The 26,679-nt window shown below is 44.0% G+C and overlaps 1 protein-coding gene across 3 annotated transcripts in view; it reads right to left on the bottom strand.

Moving 5' to 3' along the window:
* LOC119170552 (cell adhesion molecule Dscam1-like) overlaps positions 1 to 26,679 on the bottom strand; it is a 178,429-nt gene that overhangs the window by 22,004 nt on the left and 129,746 nt on the right. For all 3 annotated transcript variants that reach the window (XM_075887134.1, XM_075887135.1, XM_075887136.1), the window contains exons 7-15: positions 19,715 to 20,038; positions 18,245 to 18,390; positions 10,103 to 10,364; positions 6,227 to 6,388; positions 4,453 to 4,752; positions 3,874 to 3,993; positions 2,392 to 2,565; positions 1,707 to 1,854; positions 790 to 938 (exon numbers count right to left, since the gene is read on the bottom strand). In XM_075887134.1, coding sequence (XP_075743249.1) covers positions 790 to 938; positions 1,707 to 1,854; positions 2,392 to 2,565; positions 3,874 to 3,993; positions 4,453 to 4,752; positions 6,227 to 6,388; positions 10,103 to 10,364; positions 18,245 to 18,390; positions 19,715 to 20,038 — 1,785 coding nt within the window. The remainder of the gene's footprint in view (positions 1 to 789; positions 939 to 1,706; positions 1,855 to 2,391; positions 2,566 to 3,873; positions 3,994 to 4,452; positions 4,753 to 6,226; positions 6,389 to 10,102; positions 10,365 to 18,244; positions 18,391 to 19,714; positions 20,039 to 26,679) is intronic.

Raw genomic sequence — 26,679 nt, 5'->3', positions numbered from 1 at the left:
GACCGGCATCCGCTTATGGGTACTGGAGCCTAACGTAAATCACTTGCAATTCAACCCGGCAGCTGAGAAAGAGCTACTTTATTCTTCGTGAAATATCACTGACGTGTCAATTATTCAACATAGTTGTCACCTCCATTTGACGCAGCAAGAACTTTCAGGAGAAAAGACCATGACATTATTCAAAAAAGGGGTGTGATTGAACTGTGTATTGTAGTGTGTAAACACAATTATGGCAAAATGATATGCCAGTAGATTCATTTGCTTGCCAAATAAAACAATGAGGAAATATGTCTTGATTTTTTTTTCTAGAAGGCTTTTTCGTGATAAAATGTGATCAAGCCGAAGCCTATTTCTTTTACAAAGTTTTTTTTAGCGAGTGCTGGTCCTTTGTCATATAATGTTTTATCCTGAGCGGACGGGCTTCCGTGGAAGTTCTGATTAGATAAACACAACAGCATTCTATATTTGACTATGTATATGAAATTTACTTGAAAAACAACCGGGTGAAGAACAAAGCTGGATGAAAACTTCCAACACAAAGCTTCCAAGAACAAAGCTGAACTTCCAAGATGAACATCCAAGAACAAAGCTGGATGAAAATGTACGTTGTTTAGAAGTAATAAATCTGATACTCTTCTTTATCATGGCAACACGACAGCACTGGCTGAACTGAAGGCCACCTCTGTTCTTCAATGTACGATTTCTTAAATTTATTACGCTTAAGGCATTAAGGCACAAAATAGAAACTACGCATCTGGCAAAAAAAAGCGATATTATGATGAGGCCTACCTTGTATGGAGAGGTGGGTCACCTGCTCGTCGTGTCCGTAGGCATTGGAAACCTCGCATTTGACGGTGCCTGTGTCGTTCTTCTCGGCGAGCAGTATCATCAGCTCGGACCAGGGTGACTCCTCGCGGGAGTGGTCTTTGATGGTGTACCTGCACCCGAGTAGGCACGCCATCGTACACCTGTGCGTCCAGTGTAAGAGCGACGATGGTCGAAGGTGGACGGAGTCCGGGGGCAAGAGCACTATGACGTCGCCTCTCAGACGATGACCGCGCCTGCTTCTGACCTTTTCCAGCACTTCGAGACCCACACTTTGAGAAAGCCATTAACGAGCAGCTCAAGTGTTCAAAATGAGCTTAATGGGCTTGATTTAGAGCTACGGGTGGCCTGCACGCGACGGCGAACCCGATCGGACTGTCATGCCGCTTGAGCTCGGTAGCGTTTGAAACCATGAAACTCGACTTGTTCAAATCGTGCGTAATCAAAAGATGCACTGACTGCCACAAATTAACTTTACTGCATCAATTTGTATTCATGTTCTCTAAAAAAACTAATAATTGTGCGCACCTTGATTTTTTCAGTTTCAGAAATTTTCGAGCATTTTCTTTTTTGTAAATCATTCCTAAAGTTTTTTTTGAAAATTCTATCCAACCGTAGTCATTCATCAAAACCAAAAAGGCAATGCGAAGGTCTTGCATGCGTGTTCGCTCCCGTATACAATGTCAAACGAATTTCACTAGCAAGTCTCAATTTCGCGTTTTATTTCACAATGACGAAGGTACGAAACAGTATGTCGCTGATCTTATTGTAAGTGAATGACATATTGTAGAGTGGTAACAGGAAAAAACAGAAAGCTCAAACTGTTCTAAATTAACAGATGGAGTAAGCTCCAGTATTTGGTCACATAATATTGTCCCTACCTAGGATTAGAGAATGCCTTGATTGGTTTGCTGTCCTTCGACCAAAAAAAGCTGATAGGTTCATCTCCCGTAGCTTCACAGCGTAGCTTCACCACTTGCCCTCTCCCAGCCATGTGGGACATAAAACGCTGCCTTACTTTGGCGGGGGCTGAAATGAAAGAAAAATATGGTAAAATAAATAATGTTATTTCTGCGTGCAAAAGAAATAAGCGAAGTATCCTAAAACAAACAACGAAGACTTTAGTGAGAGCTGAAACCATGTTATTCTCGCCGATTGTTTTTCAGTGCAGACCTTTCATAAAAAAGGCGCAGCTATCACTAAAGCTTGTGTTTGTCGAGCAGTGAAGTGAAATCGTCCTAAGACTCATATCATTATCGAAATCTTAGGTTACACATCTGTTTTTTTTTAATGAAGACATCTTCTTAAGATCAAAATTACTCACGGCGGTTTGCACAACTTCAGCTACAGCTACACCTCCTGATCAAAATACAGTGCTTTTTAGGTTCTTTAGCTGTCCTGATCAAAATACACTGATTCTTCGGCACGTTAGTTTTAATTCATACAAGTTGTTTATTCACTGTTGAGACACAAGCATGGTTTATTTTAATATTACAGATCACATGCCTAATTACAACGCACTTTTTAGCGCTATTTGTCATTTTTTTATAATACTGAATTGCTTACCATGGACGTTAACCAGCACGACAGTGTACAGGGGTAGACCAACGCCGTTCGAGGCCTCGCACATATAACCGCCTGCATCCGCGGTCTCCACTTCTTGAATCACTAGCGATCCGTTCACCAGTGCTTGCATGCGAGAGCTGCTGATAACGGTGCGGAATTCCGTGCTCTGAGGTCCTGACAAAACGCAAGAATAGCGCGAATATGCCACGTGAAAGCTAGAAAAAACTTTATATTTGAGATGAAAACATTTTTAGAAGAATAAAAGACGATTATATGGTAAAATACTAGTCCTAATGGTACTAGAAATAGCATTGCGTCCATTTATTTGTTTGTAGGGTAAAATTGCTAAAATTTATAATAATACAAGTGCCCATTCAATATTGCCACGAGTATGGGAAGAGATCACGCTATTCGGGTTCATTATTGATTGGCACACATGTGCCACAGTGAAACAATGTAAAGAAAAAGCAAGTGCAGAAATACACAAAGTCGTGTTCCCAGTGATTGGTACAGGTCGACGTCTAGCTGTTCTGATAAACAGACGCTATGCGCCATCCAATATAACGAGACATTATGAACGAGCTTCTATTTTAGACACGGTCTATTATGTATTTTTTCGAAGCTCCCTTGCAATTTACTAGCCGTGCGCGAAATTTCGATTTGAATAAGTGAGCGTTGATTGCATAGTTAGTTTAGTTTGTTGGGTTGAACGTCCAAAAGAGACCCGTGTTACCAAGACACCACAGTGAAAGGCTCCTGCTAATTTCAGCCACCTCAGGTTAGTTAAGTTGCTGCGAAAGGCTACAGTCCTTCACTCTCTACTATTTAACTTGCAGTGAAATGCGACAGCGAGGGTCGGTATCGCATATGCGAGTTTCGCATCGCCAGTCTAGCACCGTTGCTATCAGGCGAAGCATGACAGAAAAGAAACTGCTGAATTTGTTTGATGGAAAAGAAAAGACCTATGAACTACGAACTGGTTTCGAGTGAACAGCTTGTTACAAAACGTGCTTGCATAATCAAGCAATTAAAACTTTGAGTTTGCAAAGCGCAGTGTGTCGAGTGTACCGGGAATTTCAGGCACAAGGTAGCAACGTTTTTAGTGCGTTTATTTGCTTTACCATGGCTTACGTTTTTGTAGTACGCTAGCTGAACTTACGGATTTATTTGAAGCTCATCCGTGTGCGATTATTAGAATGAGTTTGTCACAAACAATTTATATGCTGGTGATAATTAGAGAAAAAAGATGAACGCGAAATTTCACCCTTAAGTCGAAATTTATTAACTTAGTTGGCGAGTTGTGAACATGGCAGATTACGGAAGTGTAAAGGCACGCACAGAGGAAAAACTGATGTCATTTTCAACGTTAGCCTTTAGTACGAGTAACCATCAACTCAACCTTGCAAACTCGGTAGCAGCTAAGAACACTGCCTAGGCAGCCTATAGTGGCGAAAGAGTGGTGCGAGAGGGAAACCTTCAAACCTGCCGACTTCTTCCAACGAACCCTGGGTTCCGGGGTGCCATCAGCCTGACAGTCAAGGATCACTCGCTCACCGGTAGTAACAGTCGTATCCGCGGGCTCCAGCCGCCATCTTGGTGGGGCTGCCACAGAAAGACCGAGCATCGAGTGATAAAACTTTATTTATTACTGCATAAGTCAATAAAGAGTATATAGAAACTTAAAAAAAAACTGTGAGAAGTAATTGCAAATGCCTATTGTGGTATATAACGTCAGTCGGGTTCATCGTACTAAAATTGTGAATGAGGAACAGAAACATCACCATAGGTAAACAAGCTGCATTGAACAGAATCATTAGCATGCGACTATCTCGTACACATAAACTAAATATAAATGTACGTAGATTTTCTGCGTGTTATACGATTTGCCAACTTTGGAAGAGTGCTGTCTTTTGTTTTTCAATACGAAAGCTGTTAGCGGCAAACTTTCACAATAGAGTAACACCAGGAACTTTGAATGTCTCTTGTCGCACGTACCACATTTATTCGTATGTTGTTGCATAGTATCCAGACCTTAATTGAAAGCGTCTGGTTTGTACTTACCGTAGACGACAAGCGGCGCAGAGTAGTTGACAGCAGCGGCTTCGTTCGCCGCAAGGCAGGTGTACACCGCCGTATGCTCCTCGCGCAGGGACTTAAATACCAGCGTGGATATGAAGTCATCCACGTGACCGAAAGAGACGCCTTCTTTTCCGGTAGATGGCGATGAGTCCAATGGCACACCATCGCGAAGCCATGAGAGACGTATTGGTGGGTCACCATCGGGAACGCTGCATGTAACGCTGGCACGGGAGCCCAGCTGAGGTTTCTCCGGAAAGGAGAATGGTGTGATCGATGGTGGAACTGTAGGAAATTTCGTGTTCCGAGAGAGGACGCAAACAGAAAGGAAGGGTGTGTAAGTTCGCTTGGATGTTCTCATATATAGGTAATATAACCATATATAGATATATATATATAGGCATATATAGGAAATTATAGGTAACCATAAGTATTATAGGTAACTCGCCCATCACTTTGGGTCCCTATATATATAGGGACCCAAAGAACATGTTTGCGGAGCGATGACAACGCCACGCTGTGGCTCTGGTGGAAAAGGCCGGAGAAATTGGGGATATGCGCGACATAGGGCGCAGGCGATCCAATGCGTTTCACTGCAGACGAAGCACGTGCAGCACGCGTTCTGCACGTGCTAATGCTGCACAATTACGTTCACTTTTCGTAGCACCTGTCTGGCTGGGAAACTTCGCTTTCAAACTCCGCATTGCGCAACACTATAAGCAGAGCGTGAGAACCCTGCACGTGTACGGAAGCGAGCTGCAGCGCGGCGGCGGAGAAAATACAAATTACACGAGGTATGTATATTCCTAGTTTTCTGCCAGAGATGGCGCTGCTTGTGCAGAGTCGCACCGCCACCAAGCGTTGCTTTGGGAGCCTATAGGGACACCAGAAAACACAGCCAAAAAGAAGCAGCAAAACGTATGTCATGAGGAATGAAGCAATATATTTCAATAAGAAAACCTCTAGACACAGTGAAGTTTGCATTATCTGCTAGAAAAAAGAACAAAGAATACCCTGATTTATTTGAACAATTTAGAGACCCATGTGATACATACAGAGAAGAAAATCAGTGCAAGAAAAACCTATGCACACACATGCTTGTTCCTTCTGTATCTTCTGTGTGTGTTGCAGTTTTCTTGCACGCAGTAACTTTTCTCAACAATTCTTTAACGGTGAATAACACATGTGTAAGGATTGGCAAGCTTTCGCAAGAGAAGCAACCGTTAGGCTGAAATCACGAACCTCTTCTATGGCTTCAATTTACGTATATGTAACGAAGCTATACAAAACGCAGGTGTCCTACACTTCATGTTGCTCGAGAAAATCGGTAGAACTGCGTTTTACGTAACAAGGGTGACGAATTTAAGAGATATTCAGCGATGATGAAGGACTGAAGTGATTAGAAAATAACTGAACAGAAAATATGGCTGTGGGCACAGTTTTGTCAAGAGAGTGAAATAAATGCACGAAAGAAGCAGTCGTCTTGAAACATAGCCTCAGCGATATTCTCTTTTCACTGCTTCCTTTTCATAGTTTGATACAACAAATGTGTAATATACAAATTACGGAACGGGACAGTGGTAGTGAGCACTTTTGTTTACAGAATGTTTTTTTTTTTTTTTGGTGGAGAGGGAATGCAGAAATTTGAATCCTTTAGTGACACGAGTGTATGCAGTCTCACTCCTAATGAGTGGGATACTCCTGATTCTATACGTTTGAAAATGAACCGATTTAAAGTTAAGGCGACATGCAAACTCACCGAGAACCCTGAGGTAAAGATGGTTGCGGGCTTCGCTGCCGTGCTCGTTTCGTACGGTGCAGGAGTAGCGTCCTTCATCGTCTTTGCGGCTCACCGTCTCCAGAATGAGGGATCCGTTCTGATACGGCATCACACGTTTGCTGCTGGGCAGGCTTTTCCCGTCTGCGGTGTTTCGCAAGACGAAAGACTGCTTCTCCCACGAACTACAGCGTACACGCTCAAAAGAACAGACAGGGCACCGCGCAGAATGCACTCTTCGATATACTGGATGCGTTTCTCGATACATGATTACGTATTGTGATATCACGTCAAGTATCAGTATACCTGGGCGTTTGGAAATGCTCATGGCAATAGGAAACCTAGGGTCATCGTTGCAGTTAAGGGGCTGTAGAACCCCTAGTTTTATGGTAGTGAAGCTTTACATGTCATCGGTGTAAAAAAAGCTTTATTTCAACTAAAATTTTCACGCTGCACTGAAGCTCGAATTAATGTCGGGTTTCACGTCCCATATCCCCCATAGGAATATACGATGCGTCATGGTGGAGAGTTCTGGAACTTTACACCACCTGGTGTTTTTAACATGCTCCCTAATATAAATACGAGGGACACCAGCAATTCGTCTTCATTGAAATTCAGTGGCCGAGGTAGGGATTAGGTCTTGGGACCTTTAAGTCAGCAGTATCTTCCTGACCAGTATAGATGACTACTGTGCGTGCTGCACTGAAGTTTTGAGGGAAGACTCGATGGATGAAAAGGTATTTCTTAAGACAGCAGATGCACACGATTCTTCGTTTGTCGTACATTAACCCAAGCTGCACGGTGACCTAGGTGAAGCTTATCTGGCCAAATGGGCTATAGTGTCAATGCGGCCTGCCCCCAATCTTCGAGAGTCGGATCACCCATAATATCTGCTGGTGGTGGATATATATATATATATATATGCTACAATCCCATGCAATATGATCAAAAATTTGCCACTGCCTCACAGCATGTGCATTCCGGCCTAACACCTCAGGGTATATCTCACTCAACGCGTGTGTGTTGCGAAAAATACGGTCTCTGCGCATTAGTCTACCCCTCATGGCGCGTTGAGCGTTTGAAGTCACCGCTCTAGTTGGTGATAATTTTTCGCTTCCCCGACGTCTGTATGAACTGTCATTCTGTACTACCCGTACTCAACATGCAAAGCTGTGGCTTTGGCCTGCCTGCATTTCCCACAATGAATGGAATGCATATTCTTGGGCAAAAGCTTTATGGAGATGGTTAGCGATATGCGCCTCACATAACGCAGAGATAAAAATTCTAATTTCCTTCATTTGCGCTTGTTGCGGTATCAGTGGGCTTTGCTCTGAATTATGTTAGCCTGATTCAGCGTTAGGATCAGTATTAGCGCATCCCATCCCACTTTAATGAAATTAAGTTCCCTCATTCCATCCCGATTATTTTTTTTATTTGTTAGCAAAACATGGAGTTAAGATCTCCTATTTAGCTTGCTCCACTAATAACACTGCCTACCCTGCACATGACCATTAATTTTTCAATGAATGCTTCATAGAGTGTTGGAACTTGCTCGTTCATTCAGCATATTTCCCACATTCAGAGTGTTTCAAACAATGAGTCGTAAATTCGCAAACTGCGGAAAAATGCTGTGTGTGTTCGATACATTCACGATTACTTCGTCTGTAGCCGCATGTATCAGGATTGTTGAAAGCATCATTTCAGATAATAGTTACGAAAGTTAAACAACATACTTTTCAATTAGGAGAGTTGGGCAGTTGTGCCAAATGCGAGCATTGAAACCCTCCATGCGAAGAACTCAGTACAGCTGTGGGATTTAGAACTGGGGGCATGTATGTTATATTGTTTCCGAATTCATCAGTCAAACCAAAACCACAGCCTGCAAGAGCGCTATTGCCTTATTCCGCTGAAATGACAGGAGTGAGTGTGCCTGGTTATACCAGTCATGAACCGACTTCATTGTGAAGACGTGCGGCTTGCAATTATAGCACTCATGACACACATACATTAACAAATGCTGGCAACACTGTAATTGTTGTCATGTGTTGTGAGCCCACTGGTCGCCTGCTTGCTGCAATCGGCCGTGTCTCGATTTCGGTAGGGGTACTAAAGAAGGGGACTACTCGGAATGAGCTTCAAGAAGTGAAGCAAGAACACGCTCAAGCCCATTGTGACGCGGCGATCGGTAGCTTGCAATGTGCCTTCGCATAAGGGTTGTGCGCAGCTCTACCAACGTGGTGCAGAAGTGGAATACCCGCATCCCGCTAGAAAACACTCAGTTCGAATCGCAGCTGAAGATGTGTTTTCACTTTTGTGCTCACTTGGCATAGCTGCATTAGTTTCCCTGCCGCGGTGGTCTAGTGGCTAATGTACTCGGCTGCTGACTCGCAAGTCGCGGGTTCGAATCCCGGCTGCAGCGGCTGCATTTCCAATGGAGGCGGAAATGTTTTAGGCCCGTGTGTCCAGATTTGGGTGCACGTTAAAGAGCCCCAGGTGGTCGAAATTTCCGGAGCCCTCCACTACGGCGTCTCTCATAATCATAAGGTGGTTTTGAGACGTTAAATCCCACATATCAATCAAAGCTGCGTTAGTTTTTCTTTGTTTCTTAAGGCTATCTTCTTTTGCTGTGTATTTCTACAAAAAGTAACGTGAAGTGTGAAGTCTAAAAGAGAAAAAGTTGGTAGTGGGCGTAGTTATTTTCAAGGCCACCGAATGAGCTTGATCACAAATTGAAAGTAGGAACTCCGTGATTTTCACGAATAAGAGTTAACCGGGAGCGTGGCGGGTGCGTGTTTGTTCCGGCCTCATGAGAACTTTTGTTATCACCTATGTAGAACTGTATATGTGTATATATGCTATTTTGTTTTGTTTTAATTCTTTATTTCAAACACTCAAGTGGATAGAAGTATCCGTCGCAAGATAATGGTGACAATAACTTTTTCGTTTATTTTTCATTTCAGTAAATGAAAGAAATCGACACGACAGGTCACGTTTACGTTAATTTGTTTTAGCAAAATGTAGCAAATCATCCTGGTACTTATGAATAAAGGAAAACCAATGCAGTTGTAACAAATGCCACTAAAAGCGTCCACTTTCTACGGCTACCATTCAAGCCCAGGTGGTCCGAGTTTGAAGCGTACATTCTACACCAGCATCAATTTGGCATAGCCGTACAGAGCTCTTAAGCCACGACACCTTTCATCGCCACAAGTGACATGACCCGATTTGGCATTCACTTTAAGAACATTGGTACCGCAGCCATTCAGAGCATTCCCTTGTTATGGTAAACCTTAGTTTTGGTTTCAACCCCTCAATCTTTTGAATTTCTTTACGCCGAAATAAGTACTGGAGGCTGTCTTTTCTTTTATATCACAAAGCTGTGATTGGTTATTCGCTTGAAGAACATCAGTTGTCCTACTTTGCCCAACCACCTAATTTCAATAATTAGCAAGCAGTTTAGTCTAACATTCTTAATTGCTGTTTGAAATGTGTTTTACTTTTTTTAGACTTTTGAAACATTTTCTGAAAGACACATATTTCGAAAGACACAAACTATGACATCTTTTTTGGCTGTTTCCCCGGACGTACGTAACAATCACCAGGGCTCCCCGAATTTTGATACGCATATATTTGAAGATATATTCACATTCTGTTCATAGCGCGCTGTCTTCCTTGTTAAGTCGGGCAATCTTCGTTACTTTAGTCATTGGACAAGCGAGATTCTAAGCCACACAAAGCTAGCCTGTGGCCAACAGTCACTGCCTCAAAACACGAATTTTGTTACAAATATAGGAGCACTCAGTCATATTTCGGTCACATCTTCCATCACCTACGTAAAACGCATTTTCGTGTACTCACCTTTACGCCAAATTACTCTCGTCACCGGGAAGCCAGAGTAGGGGCAATGCAGCATCGCCCTCCTTCCCGCAACAACTGTGCGGTTGTGCATTGTGTGCACCGCCGGTGGACCAAGCACGTTCAGGCGACCGGAGTGTGCGTCCGAGCCGTGTTCGTTGGAGGCTTCGCAGCGGTAGGCACCGCCATCTTCGGGCCTCACCCTTGTGATATTTACGAAGCTGATCACGGACCCATCTCGGCTCACGTAGTCACCGACACGGACCTGCGAGGCGCCGCCAACAGCAAAGCCACAAAGCGTTCTTCTCACGTCGGGCCTTCACGTGTATTTATACACTGGGGAGAAAGGACCAGTGATCTCTGGGGCGTTGCTTTTTACGTATTGGCTTATATTGGTGTTCTTTTGTTGTGACTTTACGTGTACTTTAGCAAGCGTACTACTTGAGGACTACACACATACTGTAGCTTGTGTGTCGTGCCATTTCTCAGCTTCTCGACCTAATCGTCATGTTTCTTGATTTGCGCATACCATAACCATGACAATTTACCCATTAGAACTTTATACCTAAGTTCACTTATGAAGCTAGAGAGATAAAAGATATAAGGACTGCAAAGCTTTCTCGGAACTTGACCTAATCAGAGGGTTTGGGCTATTGTGTAGAAGCTACGACGAGTTACGGCTCCCCCTGAATTTATCGCATCACACCGATCACAAATCTTGTTCTTTTATGTCTATGTATTTTGCGTGATTTCTAACGTTCCTCGCTTTGCGAGATTCTCTGAAGCGACGCAAGATGTGTTAACACAGTAACTTAATTTTATCAATGTTAACAGTGCAATACCTGCCACTTGAACACACTCTTACTATCACAAAAATTTCCTTATCAGGTCAAAGCACTATCGATGAAAAGACAGGTATTTGAATCTGGTGGCAAATTCCTATTGAATCTGAAATTTCTTGATATCATACATATAGGCTGACCTTCAACCTACAGAAATATTGCTTCTATGATCCTACACGCGTCTCGCTCACAATTAGCATAATAGTTCTTAGAAACTCCGCAAAAGCTGCTTCATAAATTTTCGTGAGAGTAAAGCATGAAAATTACGCAACATAAACTATTTAATGGCTTGATAATCAAGGTAGAATGATCGAAATCCTGGAAGGCTGTGGCGTCTGCTGCCTTTGAACATCCAAGTAATTTCTCCTTTGAGTGCTGTATCCAACTTCAGTAATGACAGCTAACCAACTATTCGACACGCCTAACCCTTACTTCACTTGTGCAAGCTTGATAGTCTGAGTTTATTCCTTTCTTTATGATGGACTGGCTTTTTGCGTTCATTCCGTAAACACAGAACTCATAGCGACTTATCGATATTAAGCAAATGCAATAGTACCAGCAATGCTTAGTGCTATAATTTTGTTGCAAAACAAATAAGCATGGCTTGAGTTCAAAGTTCCTTCTTTCGCTGTGTTAAGCTGCTCACCTATAACACTCAAAATAGACCTTGCGCCATGTACCAAGGTCCGCGGACGTCAGCGCTGTAGGCTGACGCCCGCAAACATATTAGCGTCAGTGGTCGACCATCTCAAAGTCAGCGCATGCAGCGGCGTGGCAGTGATGCATGTCATTTGGCAGCCCGCATAATGCGACGAACGGAGACGCACCATCTAAAACGAGAATGTCGCATAGGGAGCAAGCGCGACCGCCAACAATCTGATCGTGAGGAATACAAGACGCCACCCTACGGATATGTCGGAAAGGAAACCAAAATTCCCTTAGTTAGCCACCTTGCATCAGATAGAAGTTGCTTTCCCTCATGGACGAAAAGTAGGTGTCAGGGCTAAGCAACGGGACTGAGCAGAGAAGGACGAGAGGAGGGTGTGATGAATGAGAGGGGAAAAAATAAATCGGTGAAAAGGTGGCTGAGGGCCCTTGCTAAGCTGCCTCTTTCGGAGAGCAGCTTTTACCTGCATCTGTCCTTCATCGAACGTATTGGTGAGTAATCAACACTGCTATTATTATTAGTAGTAGTAGTGGAAGTAGTAGTAGTGGTGGTGGTAGTAGTAGTAGTAGTAGTACTAATAGTAGTAGTAGTAGTAGTAGAAATATTAGTATTACTATTATCAGGCACATCTGACTGGTATCGAGAAGAAATAATAAAGGATGCACCTAATTACCAAATACGGTACGTTTTTTTTTCTTATTTATGAGTTCTTTTTGCGACGTAGCATGTCACGACGAGATATGAGATCCTTTCTTAAAACGGGCTACGGGATTATTGCGTTGTCATGGTGCCAGACTGTTAGGACTCATTCCCCTAGGACGTTTCGTTTCTGGAGGGATAGTGTTGCATGAAGAAAAATTCCCCAACCTCACCGAAGAGAACCGTCAGGAAATTCGAAGGCCTTTCTTGTGCCGAGATAAGGTACTGTTGCCGTCAGACATTCGCCTTTACCAACTTCTGTTATTGCCTTAAGATGCGCCCAGTCAGTGAAGGTTCCAGAGTGAGAAGCGAGTGGACGGGAGAGTGGGGTGAAAGCGTTCTTGACTCGGCGTTGGCGTTTCACAGCCTCATCTCAAACCCACATTTCCGGATGTTATTGATAGGCGCCCAGCCAGTGAATGGTCGCGAGTGAGGCGCGAGCGGATGGAAGAGTGGATTGCAGGGAGAAGAGAGAGCGAACGGCGAGAGAAGGAGTGGCGAAGAACTGTATCAACCCTCTCCTATACTCTCCGGTGCCACATGCTCTGGTTTCTAGGGGCGAGGACAGGCGCCCGTGCCCGCAGCTGTAGCTATCAGAGAGGGGGTGAGAGCGGATAGAGAACTAAAACCTCTTGAACTTGGGAAAGTAACGACACTCTCCTCCACGGGCGCGTTTCCTCTTTAATTCTCCTCGCCCGCTTGCCGTATGCGCGGCGCGCGGCGCCATTTTTCGCCGACGTTCCCGCGGGTGAGCCGCACAATTCAATTGAGGCGGTTTTTGCGGCAGCTTGCGCGCCGCACTAGTGCTGAAAATTTTAAATGGTGATAATAAAATTATAAACACTGAGGCAACCGTCTATTAAAGGATTAGCTTCTTCGAAAGATTGTATAAATGGGGCATGCTAATAAATAAAAGTATTCATTGAGAGTTTTATGATGCGGAAGTTGTTCTGCCACATGATAACAGGCTGTAGATTTGCATCTGAAGTAGTTCCGCTTGTGGCATGTCCGTGTGTGTTCAGAATTTTTTTCGTGCTTTTGTGCCAGTGTGCGACAGAGGTATTTAGAGCGTCACATATTGCAATTACTTCGTGGATGGTGGATCATTTAGCCATGCGTTCATCTCCTCGGCGTGAGAGTAGCCGTGCGCAGTGGTCTGCAAACGTAAGAAGGCCTTTGAGCAATATCGGTATGATTAGGGTCACCAACAGTGACTCATTTACCACAATAACAGAAACATAAGAAAATGATTATTTAAAACTTTGTAATCACGGTTTTGTCAAAGAAACTAGCGATAGGGTTACTTGTGAGAGGAGAAACTCTGCACCAGGAATGTCATCATAATCTGCGCATCTATAGCGACCGAAAAAGTCCCATCCGAAGTGGCTGATCCCGGTCAGAAATACTCAGGTGACCGTCGTAAAAAGTATAAGAAAGTTTCTTATTAGAGAATGGAAGACATGCTAATGCAGGCGGGACCAAAACTATTGCGGCCACGGTTTCCTAAAAAATTGGGTCACTCGCTATCACCGTGCTATAGCTTTTTTTCGTTGCGCCTCAGTATTTCTTTACTTTTTTTTCATATACCACCTATCTTTCTTGATTTTGTGTGTTCATTTTCCCAAAAACAATAAAAATAAATACCCTTACGAAAGCGAGCGCCAATCAGAATTATTTGTATTCATCCATTCATTTGTTTTCTCTAACAAAAATTCGCGTAAACGCATCCTAACAGTCACAGAAAGCACGATCCAGAAGGTGTATCATCCTACGTAATTGCTCGCAGTGAAAACAGACTACAGTTGTGCATTTTCGATGATTGCTGAAGTGTGCGAGAGGTGATGAAGTAGGAGGTGAATATTTTTATTTCTTTTATTTAGATATTTAGTAATACTGCTGACCAGCATTTTGGTTCAGGCAGGAGGGGCATAAGAAACATCAAGTCATTCGTAACAGTAAAAAAGAAGCAACAAGAATTCATACAGTAACAGAGGTCACATCTCTATGAAACAGCAACAAAATTTATAACTTATTTGAACATTCTAATTACCAAGTAGATAACGTTCCAGCAACATTAAAAATTGTCACCTGAAAAATCTCATGAGGCAGTGGATTGCATTCATCAACTGTGCTGGCAAAATAACTGTGTTTGTAAGCATTAGTTCGTAAAAACCTGAGTGCCAAGAATCGATCACGTTTACGGAAGGTATTCCTAGCAGTGGCTGGCTGAACGCAAGAAGGTACATTTAGGGCAACTTTCCCTGACACAATTTTGTATAAAAACGTTACACGATTCAAATTTCTTTTTGTTTCTAAAATTCAGCATATTGATGACAACTCTCCTTTGAAGGAACGCACGGGCAGGCGAGAAAAAAAAATCACAGCATATCCACGAGGTTAACGTTAACGAGTGGGGTGAGGCGTGCGGACAGACGTACGCACAGACCTACGGATGGGCCCTCGAACGAACGGATGGATTCATACACGGACGCACAGAAGCACGGACGAAGTGATGGACGCTTCGTCCCACTCCTCACCATTCACTGCGTGGATATGCTATGGCACCGTTTTTATCGACATCTAATGCTTTGCAACTGGCTATTATGACAATAACGACGACAGAGGACATGCAACCCATGGCGGATGAAGTTCCGCGCCTAAAAAAAAAAAAAACACGTATGTTGAAGAGCAGCCCGAAACAATATTTCAAATGCAGCATTCGGTGATGCTTTGATACGAGCAATAAGAAAGGCGCCTTACCTCGCAAAGTACATTGTTCATGTCGGAAAGATATTTTTTTGGGCCGATGTTGTGCAGCCACTGCCGCTTGCGCAAGCCATCGCATTTACCTTGGATTATTGTAAAAACCATGTAATCATTTTCACTGTGGCTGTTGCACTAATAGGCGCAACAGCATGGCTTAGCGCCCACACAAAGCGCAGATAACAAAGCGTGCGCTACGTTTGTTACGCAGAGCGTCGGCGAAAAATGGCGAAAAAGGCTTAAAGGGTGAATTCAAGTTATTCGTGCTTAGAACGCATCACTGCTTTGAGATAAAGAAAAAGCGGCTCCTAGTAATTATTGTGGCGCAGTGAAATTCGACAGCGTAACCGAAACCGAAGCACCGATGAGCGCCGCAAGCAGACGACCAGAATGACGTCACTGTTCAAGGAGACAGTCACAGGGGAGAAACTTTTTCACGTGTGCGCTATAACTGAAACTGCCATGCACCATGAAATATATAACCCCACCATGCACTCTAATTGCGCATGCTATAATTGCATGTTACATGCAAGCACAGCCCGTAGGACGACACAGCAAAGTCGATTGATAATGTATATAACGGCGTCCACTCATTCTCGATCTCCCAAAAAAAGATTGGCAGATCCCACGTACAGTGGAAATCGATGATATGCGAAGCACGTATGAGGAAGGTTGATTGTCACTTTAAAGTCCGCCCAACGTTACGAGGTGGAGGAAAATTAGGTCGTACATGACCTTCATGCCAAGATTATCATGTTTCGAAGTGTTATTTACCCCCGTCATCTAATCACGTCACCTGATACCAAATTTTGTATATCTAGAGCTAGCGAAAAGGCCGCGAGTGTGCTGTAAGCGTAGTATGTAGTGAAGTTTTGTATCGACGTGTCATTTACCTTCATGGTCCGTTCGCGTCATGCAATATCAAATTTGGTATATGGAGACCTAGCAAAACGGCGGCGAGAGCATCAGGAGCGAAACTGTGGTGAGCGCATCGTGAAGGGCCCAGTACATTCCGACTTAACATTGATGCGCGCGCTGGGCCCAGCGACACTACGCTAACACAATTAACGCAAGCACTATATAGTCTGACGCCAGGCGCGACCGGCGCGACCCATAGAGTTTTCTAATATACACTAGAGGGAACTCTGGCGCCAGTTTATAAGGGAGCTGCAACGCGCAGCGCTTCATAAGAATGGGTATGGCGGGTAGTACACATATTTGTCTAATTTTCGTACTTTTGGCCTCTTTCTGGCTCCGTGTGTGTTCGTGTGGGTTGGAGCTGTTTGTTCACAAAAAAAAAAAAAGATTAGCAAATGTTCACCGTTTGCGCTTCACAACCTTACTCTTTTAGGATTACCACTTCAAATCGGGTCACAAAGTTCAAAAGGGTTCGTTCTTTTCTTCAAAACAAAATCGTAACCAGCAGTAAACGAAGCCGCAAGTCGAATTCGCCGCCCGCAAGTACGAGCACTAGGCTATAGTGAGTACTACGCATCATTCCCATGGTCGCTGAACAGGCTTACCATTTCAAATCGGGTCACAAAGTTCAAAAGGGTTCGTTCTTTCCTTCAAAACAAAATCGTAACCAGCAGTAAACGAAGCCGCAAGTAGAATTCGCCGCCCGCAAGTACGAGCACTAGGCTATTGTGAGTACTACCCATCATTCCCGTGGTCGCTGAACGATCGCAGCGCCAGAGTCCCCTCTAGTTAATTTTAGGAAACTCTATGGTGCGACCAGCGTCTGTCGGCGTGGCCCGGCGCCAACCGATTCGAAATACGACATGCTGCATATCGCGCCGACGACGTTACTCAGAAAGCACCGCGTATGCCTCTCTTCGTGACGGGGGACACCGGGCGCGCTCAAACGCTCATGCGTCAAAGCTAGGCAGTGCAGCGCGCGCCTGCAAGTATATGGGAGGCAGATCGGCGCCTGACTAGTCACATACCTTCGTCATTAATCCACGCCCGTTATACCAAATTTGCTATATGCGAAGCTAGCGAAACAGCCGCGAGTGCATCATAAGTGTGGCATGTAGTCATGTTGTTACGTGACACGCATGCCATCATTTTCACGGCATGGTATTTTGCATGGTTTCGCAATGCGGTCATGTCATACCATACCAGTTTTGCAACATGTCAAATGAACCAAACCACCGCAAGAGCTGCAATACCATGAAATGTAAATCATGACATTTATGACAAACATATACTGATTTTCATGTTATGTCTAGTCACTTATGCTCGTCATGCAGTCATGTTATGCCATACCGATTTTGGTATCGATACCTTAATGGAGACGGCCAGGAGAGCTGAAGGTCATAGGTGGCTAGATAGATAGATAGATAGATAGATAGATAGATAGATAGATAGATAGATAGATAGATAGATAGATAGATAGATAGACGACGGACGGACGAATGGACGGACGGACGGACGGACGGACAGACAGACAGACAGACAGACAGACAGACAGACAGACAGACAGACAGACAGACAGATAGATAGATAGATAGATAGATAGATAGATAGATAGATAGATAGATAGATAGATAGATAGATAGATAGATAGATAGATAGATAGATAGATAGATAGATAGATAGATAGATAGATAGATAGATAGATAGATAGATACGCTCAAAGTCACCGAAGTTCGCTAAGAAATGCTTCGCACTTAAAACACAAGCAAAGTGCAAGACCCACGCGTTTCTAAGGGCGACCGCGAAGGAGACCAATCATTCTGCAGAAGAAGTGTCGGAGACTGGGAGTACGCGAAGGGTGCGAGGAGGGAGAGAGGAGGTCGAGTGCATTGAGACGAGTACAGTGGACGGCGGTACTTTCCCAAGATCAAGGGACTTTATAGAGAACACCTGCCGGTGCGCGATCACCGCTGCAGACAACGCCGAATGCCTGACATAGCCCGACTAAAAAATGTATTTGCATTTAAAGGCGGCCGTTGCCAGAATTTGCTGTGCTTTTACGTAACAAAGCTATTTTTTTCATAAATCTACCGAAAACCGCAATCAGCAGTACGTTTATACATTGCTGTCATAAAGAAAACACCGGAATCACTTTCTGTTTTTGTATTTTGGGCTCATTCAGTAAAAATGCCTCTTTATTCAAAACAAACAGGCTGCATCACTCAGTACAACTTGCTCAAGTAAGAAGATACTCACTCTACTGGAGTCCTGCACTTGTATATCATAGATGGACCACGTTATTTGGGGCAGTGGTGTCCCTGTGGCGGCGCATCGAAGAGACACCGGCTCATCTCGACGTACAACGTTATCTTCGAAGTGTGCAACGAGAACCGGCGGTTCCGCTGTACAAACCAAAGGCGCGTTGAGAATAGTTATTCACGCTGTTTTTGCATCACAATCAATAAATACATGTCTAGCTATATAGCTAGCACCATCACTAATCGAGCGAGGCTGTTGACAACTAGGTCAAGTGGTCTTTGGGTACTTCGGTGAAAAAACGGGATGGTATACTTAGGCAAAGACGATGCACGATTACTAGATGCTGCCCTATCTCACATGAAAAAATGTTCCTGTTCAGTCATTAGGAAGAGTTGCAAACCCATTAATGGCAGGCAGATAGGCGGAACAGTGCCCTACATTTAGCGTAAATGATGTGGCTGTTCATTTCTCATGGCCATGTGGAAGGAAAACTGCACCCGTATATATTATAGGTCGAGAAGCTGGCTGCATAGCGAGCATTAGATGTTTGCATTTTGTGCTTTCTAACTGCGCATTAGCATTTTGAGGAAATGGAAAATAAAATAATAAATAAATTTATGTATAGCTCTGAATGTTCGCAAGCTAATGATATAGACATATATATACGTAGATGAGGCACCGCACGTTTCACTAAATTCAGACAGAAACTAAGTACAGCTCACTCTTTTACGTTTGTTTCTAGCATTACCAAAATAGAAGTATCCTTGTCTTTCCCAGTAATGTGCGTATTTAGTTAGCTATATCTTGAATACGGCATTGCACTAAATGATTTTGTCATGACCGCACACGCACACACACACACAAACACGCACGCACGCACACACGCACATACACACACACGCACACGCACACACACACACACACACACACACACACACAGACACACACACACAAACACAGACAAACTTTCGGAGATAAATGGCGGGACAGCCACATTCCCAAGTCACGAAAGCTTATCTAAAGAAGCGAGAAGCTCTATTTCGTGCGATTCCTGTCAATTATTCGTTAAATTCTGCCCGACGGAGAGTCTTCGGCAATATTTCACGAAATTTACAGGCATGCAAATGCATCTTGACGTATTCAACATGAGAACTGCAAAGACAGAGCAAATTACAAACAGAACACTGGCAGGTTTCACGCTGGCCACATCAAGCTAAATTAGCAACTCGCACAGCTAACCATATTTAAAAGTTGAATTAAAGCATAAACTATAGTATATTCATGAAATTTCTTTTTTTTCAGATAGCTTTGATAGGCTATGCCTGCATCGCGAATGCACATTTAATTGGGCAATCTACGCTGTCCTAATAAACATAACAGAGCGTGACCGAGCCTGCAAGTAACGCATACGTTGAGGCATTTCGGCCGCTAAAATATTCATATAAAACGTGCAAGATGCTCACGTACACTTGACGTGAACGTAGGCATGCGCCTGCGCGGAGTCCCTCTCGTTCGCAGCGTGGCACTGGTATACACCCGAGTCATCACTCTGCGCTGCCTGAATCCTCAGCGCGTACCGGTTCAGCATCAGCACGCGCCGCGACAGTGCCGAAGCGCCGCCACTGCCCGCCGACGTCGATGCGCCCGCAGTCGATGGTCCTACTATGGGTCTTCCGTCCTTGGACCACGTGACGGAACCTACAGGAAACCCGGACACGCTGCAATTCAGAGTGACCGAGTCGCCGGAGCGAACCTCCCGTGTTCTGGGCCACATTTGTACTTCCAACGGTTCTGTGAAAGGAGGAGCAGAAGGAAAGAACAAAAGAGAAAAACACAAACACACACACATGATTAGCACATTTTATGACACAGAAGACGGCTGAATGAAATACAAGTGAATGCATTATCAGAGCTTATAAAAAAAATGACCACACAAGCACTTCGTACAAATGTTTAACCAACACAAACTGAAACATGCGGCAACAGTGTTCACCATAGGTTTCAACCGACGCGGCACAGAAGCCTTTCACAACTATTGGTGACATGTTCATGCTTCTTGATGAGGTTAGACACAAGTTTGGCTTGGTTTTACCACAGTCTTTATTTCACATGCTGCACATTGTGTCTGACATGATCATGGTCATGAAGGAGTGTACTGAGCGGTTAAATGATTTTCGCAATGTGTTTATCACAGCGGTTGTTCTCGAACCATATGCGGTCATAGACGTCACCGCCGAAACCAACGTGCCGCTGTAGCAAACTACCGTCGAAAGTGGGCGTTCACCGCGGCAAACGCGCTCCCCCAATAATCGCTATGACGCTGCAAGGCCGCGTTGTTTCAAGCGTTTGACCTCGTGAAATAACTTGGCGGTGTGGTTTGTAGGATGCACCCACCACCGGGGGTTTTCTCGTTCGAGATTAAGCGCGGCTTGGAAGACTGCTGGATCAACGGTACGCAATTGTTACCGGCACTTGGCCTCCCGGGCCTGTTTTTGTGCCAGGATTGCACCATCGGCCCGGATAATCTCAGCTTTGTGTTTAGAAAAAGTGTTTAACGATTTCGAGTACTTCGTACTCGACTGTGGGAGAGCACTGAGCCGTCCCACTAAAAGATAATCCTACTTCGTGCATCTGAAGAACGTATTGCCAGCGACTGGTTACGTTTCCACTTTCGGCCCTCTTCTGGAGTTGTCTGTAGCATACTCACGTGGAAGGCTTCTAGACAAAGTCATGCGTGCGTGCTCAAGACATGGCTTCGATGGGATAAATTACGTCACTCATGACGCAACCAATGGCGCGCGCGCTTGTGTATGGCGCTGCTAACGACGTACTTGATAACACAGCCAATGGAGATAGCTCGTGACACTGCTACCAGACGGTTTTTCGTTTTTTAAGCTATGTACACCTTTCGCAGGTGTATTGGCAATGTCCTTTTTGATTGCCTGGTGCATTAGCACCAGATTTATAACAGCAGATTATCCATCAGTAGCCTTCCACTTGCACACTAAATGTTACTATAAAGCAAGCAGCATGTCACAAGATATTCGCAAAGGCACCGTACGAGGAGCACGATTGAAAGGAAAGGCGGGGATGTTTACGCGTCTAGCAGGACCGGTATACTACCGTACACTGGTGGAATGCCTGGATTAGTTTCAAAGATGGAGAAAGAGATACAGAGAGGAGAGGAAAAACGTACACACAAAGTCACACTTCACAATCATCATAACGCCACAAGTCTATAGCCGCCGAAGTGTTGTGGCTCGGGTGAGTTGGTTATCCACCGACTTAGCTTGTATAAGCGCCGCCTAAAAGGAGAAGGAGGAGGTATAAATGAGGAAGGACAGGGAGGTTAGCCAGTTCTCAGGCCGCCTAAAAGATTCACACAACGATAGGCGACAAGCGTTGGTGTGTTCGGGTAGCAGAGTAGGTGTGATTCCGTACATGCACACTATTTACCATGACTTTAAGAAAGTGGCCCAGCGGACTAACGTGCGCGTAGTGTTTTTGGTCGCCCCAAAACTACGGGAGCTTTGCAAGTTGACTTGTCCCAGTGTTAATGTCCCTCGCTTAGTCTGTGATACGAGACACCAGGTCAGATGTGTACATTGTGTGTGCTGCGTTGTCTACAAGTTTTATTATCGTTTGGCAAGTGCTATATAGGGCAGACAAAGTGATGGCTTAATTGTAGACTACGGGAACACGACTACAACGCAATATCAGACTTTGAGTGGCTAGCAGCACACTGAAAGAGTTCTTTTAGCTCCCCTAATCTGTACAGCTACATCATTATTGGCCGGTTTTAGAATCAGCTGACACGTGAAAACAAGCTTAAGCCATAGCAGATATGCGATACTTTTGTGTCAGTGGGCCATAGATTCTAATGACAGAAAAAAATTGACGTACTTTAGTATGAGACCACGAGTAAAATAAGCTGTGTTTTTACGCAGGCATTAAATGGATGTGAAGGGCACAAAATAAACAGTTGGAAGTTTAGCGCCTACCTCTGTGGACGTTTGGGTCATCTTTTTCTTTTTCATAAATGCTGCGCTAATACAAGCTAAGTTCAATAAATAATCACTGGTGCATGGTTAGCAGTGGTTACCTCTTTTTTAGCACGGATGGTGTAGTCAATAAAAAGCAGAGTTCCTGTTCTCTTTATTGAGAAATTCGCTGTCTCTAGTTCGAATTGGTCATAGGCACCGTATGCAGCGAAGACAGAGTAGAATTTATAATCTTTCTCGTACGCTCGAAAGCGTTTTCCATACGGCACCTAGCGCTTGATTTCGATTTCCGTGATATTTGTCAACAGAAAAGACCATCACAATTGAAAACGACTTCACAGCAAAAACGAATGCATTGTGATGGCAACTCTCAGAGCACACGTGGGGTGTCTTGTGCACATCCTTCCTCATCCCGAAAAGCTTGCTCGCAACGAATCGTGTGCAGCACGAAGCCACAAAAGATGCGTAGAGTTCCTAAGACAGAAAGCTTCTTAGTTGAAAAAAAGGTATCTTCATCTGAGCTGGGACACATGACTAGCGCTTTCCAAGAGTGGTCCATCTACAAATTTCAAATAACAAGAATATTAGCGATATTCATTGCGAGGGCGCATTTGTCAAACACTCGAGTTCGATCCCGAATCCGGGTTCATTCTTGTACCGTGTTGGATCCCTGGTGACTGACGATGTTTATTTAACACGAAAGTGTATTATGCAGGAGTCCACCTTGACTCCACTGACATACTTCTGTCACAGAAGTGACTTTGAGAAACATATGTTAGCAGATTGCAAAGAAAAAGAAGGCAAAAGAGTGTCGCGCGGAATCGAACCAGCAACATCTCGATTCTCAGCGCGTGGCGCTAACCACTACGCCACAAAACGTACGTGTCAGGAGTGCTTACGGCAAGCCATTTATATACACCATACAACGTTTGGAAGTCCTCAGACCTTCAAAACTTTAGCACGTTTTTATTATCATTGGCGAGATGGCTTGACGGTCTTGCGCTCAACGTTCTCTCATGGTTGTCGCCTCCGTGAAGCGCCACCCCACTGTCCCACGAAACGTGGTCTTCCTTGCGTGCGCGCTTATCAGACTTGTAATCAGGAGAAGACAAAAGTTACTTTGCAGGCTGCCACGGCCACGTTTACGAAAGTAGCACACTGCTGACAGACGATAAAGAAAGATTTGTGACAGTTAGTCCGCGTCCGTTCAGTGTGTGCTAATTTTCTGCGTGCTTTCTGCTTGAGGCGCGTGCTTCAAGTTTCCAGCTGCTTCTCGTTCCTGACCTGACTTAGCAATTTGTTGCTGTTGCTGAAACAATGCACAATAGATACTCAACTACCTTTGTAAAGGCATGTTTCTTTTTTCTGTTATACCGATTTATGTAGGGGGATCAGCCATATTTTCAAATGAAATGATTTCCTACATAAAAAATTCGCACGGACTCCTTGTGGCTTTTTGACAGAAACAGGCAGTTGTCTCTGTCTGGGATTCTGACGAACTCATTCGTTATACTCTGGTTTTCATTTTGAGGAATCGTCGGGAAAGGGACGTGGTGCCCTCGTCTTCTTTAAAGTCAGTGCCAGCCAGAACAACTCCGCCCCCACCCCAAACGGTGCATGGCTCAAGCACATATTCGACTGATGGCCAAATATAGAAACAATCGCAACTGTTGTCCGAAACGCTCAAGCAGTTTTTTTCTGTCCATGCTGTACAAAGCATACGACAAGCACAGCCACTTGTGATTATCCATCCATGATATAGATCAACATATCTCCGACTTTGTTGGCCGCTGTCTCGACTCACCTGTTTTTAAACAAAGGTGCTTTGTCCACAGCGGCTTGGTTTATCTTTCACCAAATATTTTGCCTTCTTAATCGGCAGTTATGTAACAGCTGCTTGCAATCGCTGTGGCAGCGTTGAAACTCTCGAACGCGTTCTTTGTTGCAGCTCACACCACAGGGCGCATGGACTGCCGCTAGCGACTCTGTTAGACCGGTTTGGGGACAGACCCCTGTTGGAGGAGACAGTGTTAGAATACAGTTCAAAATTGTCTTCACACGCAAATTTATTAGAGCCTTAGACAATTGCTCTGTCACAGCGGCCTATTTGGCACTATATAGTATTACCACTCCTCAACTTTCGTTCGGGTTCAGGCTTTTTTTTTCTTCGCTGTGGTTTTTCTCTGCGCTGTACTTTGCACCTATCTTTCCACCACTTCCGTTAGCGCATGAAAGCAGACCAGCTGTGTTAATAATGATCAACACTCGCTGCCTTTCCTTACGGGGTATCTATTTCCACCTATTCAGTTTTCACTTGAGAAACTTTTTTATGTCAGGTTGTTTCCTTATGTCGACACGTAATACATATTCAGAGATATCAAAAACAGCCTTGCAGGCTGTAGAGATAATTATTTGATTCTTCCTTTTTCACGGGAAAACGAAGTAGTAATCGCTGCATTCTCATCTATTCTTATTCACTCTCAGATCAGTTCACATAGCGTAACAAGCTTCTCCGGTTTGTATTTTTTTCTAATACTCCTATTCCTCCTCACTGGCCTTGGTTATAGCCGGTATGTGATATTTCTTCCCGTTAAGATTGAAGTCAATTCTGTGTCCTAGCCATTAATTTTCAACGCGACAGATATAATTAAAGCGGTCATTCTTTCTTTGCCCAGCCGCACAGCCGTTCCCGTCAGGGCCACAATAATTTTCTCTAGAAGACGATCGATGTAGGTTGAATTTATAAAGCAGCACGGCTTTTCGGTGCCTGTTTTACTAAAAGTGACACAGTTTCAGTCATTTTTACTGGGTCAAATGCTTTCACCAGGATTCCATTTTCCATGCAAACGCGGGCGAACTACTTAGTCAAGAAGGCTGTGTCGCGGATGCGTTTCGCTGTGAACGAAAGAAGAAAAAAACAATGTTAACCGGAGGGTTGCTTTCGCTTTTATATTGGTTCGCGAGAAAAACGTTGTAACATTTTTTTTCGAAATAAAATAGTGGGGCCTGCGTAAGTTTGCAGTTATATTCCTGGTTGACACAGCAGCATGAATCTCCTGAAATATGGAACATACGAAATTTCGCGCGATATGAATTTCCACTCTTGGAAACACAAGCTGAATAAGCTGTGCATTGCACTCTGTCCAGCCACTAACACAAGCTGTGGATTCGTGCAATCTACGCAATCATCTTCTCTACTAACGCTAACAAAGCGCGCACGCTATGGCTAACAAATACAGTAGGAAGGTTAAAGCAGCATTTAAAGGAAGCTAAGATTTATCGTTACGTATTACTGTTTTCAGATCGATGACTTCACAGTGAGGATTGTCGCAGAAGGAAAAGATCATGAAATCCCTGCTGGGGTAGTTGAAGACAACCAGACTTTTCGAGCATCTGCGAGCTATGGGCACGAGTTCGTGTTGTGCGTGTCTACAGGAACTGATCCTTTTCATTCTTTCTTTACCGTTACTTTTTCTCTATATTAACCTTTAATTTCTTTTCGTCGTCACCGTTTATGTAGAGAAGCCAAACGAGCTTGAGTTTCGTTATTCTCTATATTCTTCCCTGTTTCTTCCTCTCTCCATTATAAGGAAAGCAATTGAAGTCGTGCTTGTTTCGTAGAATTGACGTAAATCAAAATAAGGCAACATGGTTTAACTTTCTCAATACTTCCATGATAACTAGCAGTTCTCGTCAATGCTACCTCTGCGAGTATATTTAAGCGTAATTTGAAGTACTGTGAAACTTTCACTCGTCACTGCGATGAATGGCGCTCCAGCTAAAGAAACCATGATGCGAGGCTTTGATTAGCATAGACAACTTCAAACTTCTCTTGAACGCTTGTTTTAACTCACGTAAGCATTGTTGGGCTTTCTAGCATAATTTAGCTGGCTCTCTCTCAGTGAATGCGGAAAATGTAGATAGGTAATTTGCGTGTAAATACCGCCAAGAACGATGTCCCGTCTGCGTGATTCTAAATTTACGTGCGTAACTTCAAATACAGCTTTATGCGTAAATGCAAACCGCATTAAGCGTTAGGCTCAATAACAGCAAATTGCTCGTGGTGTGCAGGTGCGCAGGGGCATCACGACAGAAACAGTTCGCAAGCTTTCTTTATTTCTTGAAACACCAGCAAAGTATTGCAATGAAAGTTGTCGGTGCCATGCAGCTGCTCAATCATGTTCCTAAAGTTCGACAAGAATTTTAGCCAATCTTCCTGGTACCTAACACTAAGTGAAAAAACAAGACACACAGAGACAAATACGACAAAGTATATTACGCAGAAATAAGGTGAAGATAAAAGAAAATGGACGATTCTTTTTTTTCCCGTTGCCCGAGTAGACTTGAAAAACTGACGCATTATCAACGTTATATTCTGATGGACCGTTAAAGGAAGAACAAGAAAAAGGAAAAAAAAGTACACAATGTTGC

The sequence above is a fragment of the Rhipicephalus microplus genome, chromosome 2 (assembly GCF_043290135.1).
Source record: "Rhipicephalus microplus isolate Deutch F79 chromosome 2, USDA_Rmic, whole genome shotgun sequence".
Classification (NCBI taxonomy): Eukaryota; Metazoa; Arthropoda; class Arachnida; order Ixodida; family Ixodidae; genus Rhipicephalus; species Rhipicephalus microplus.
Note: the sequence above shows the minus strand (reverse complement) of the source record. Positions and strands in the feature narration are given on the sequence as shown.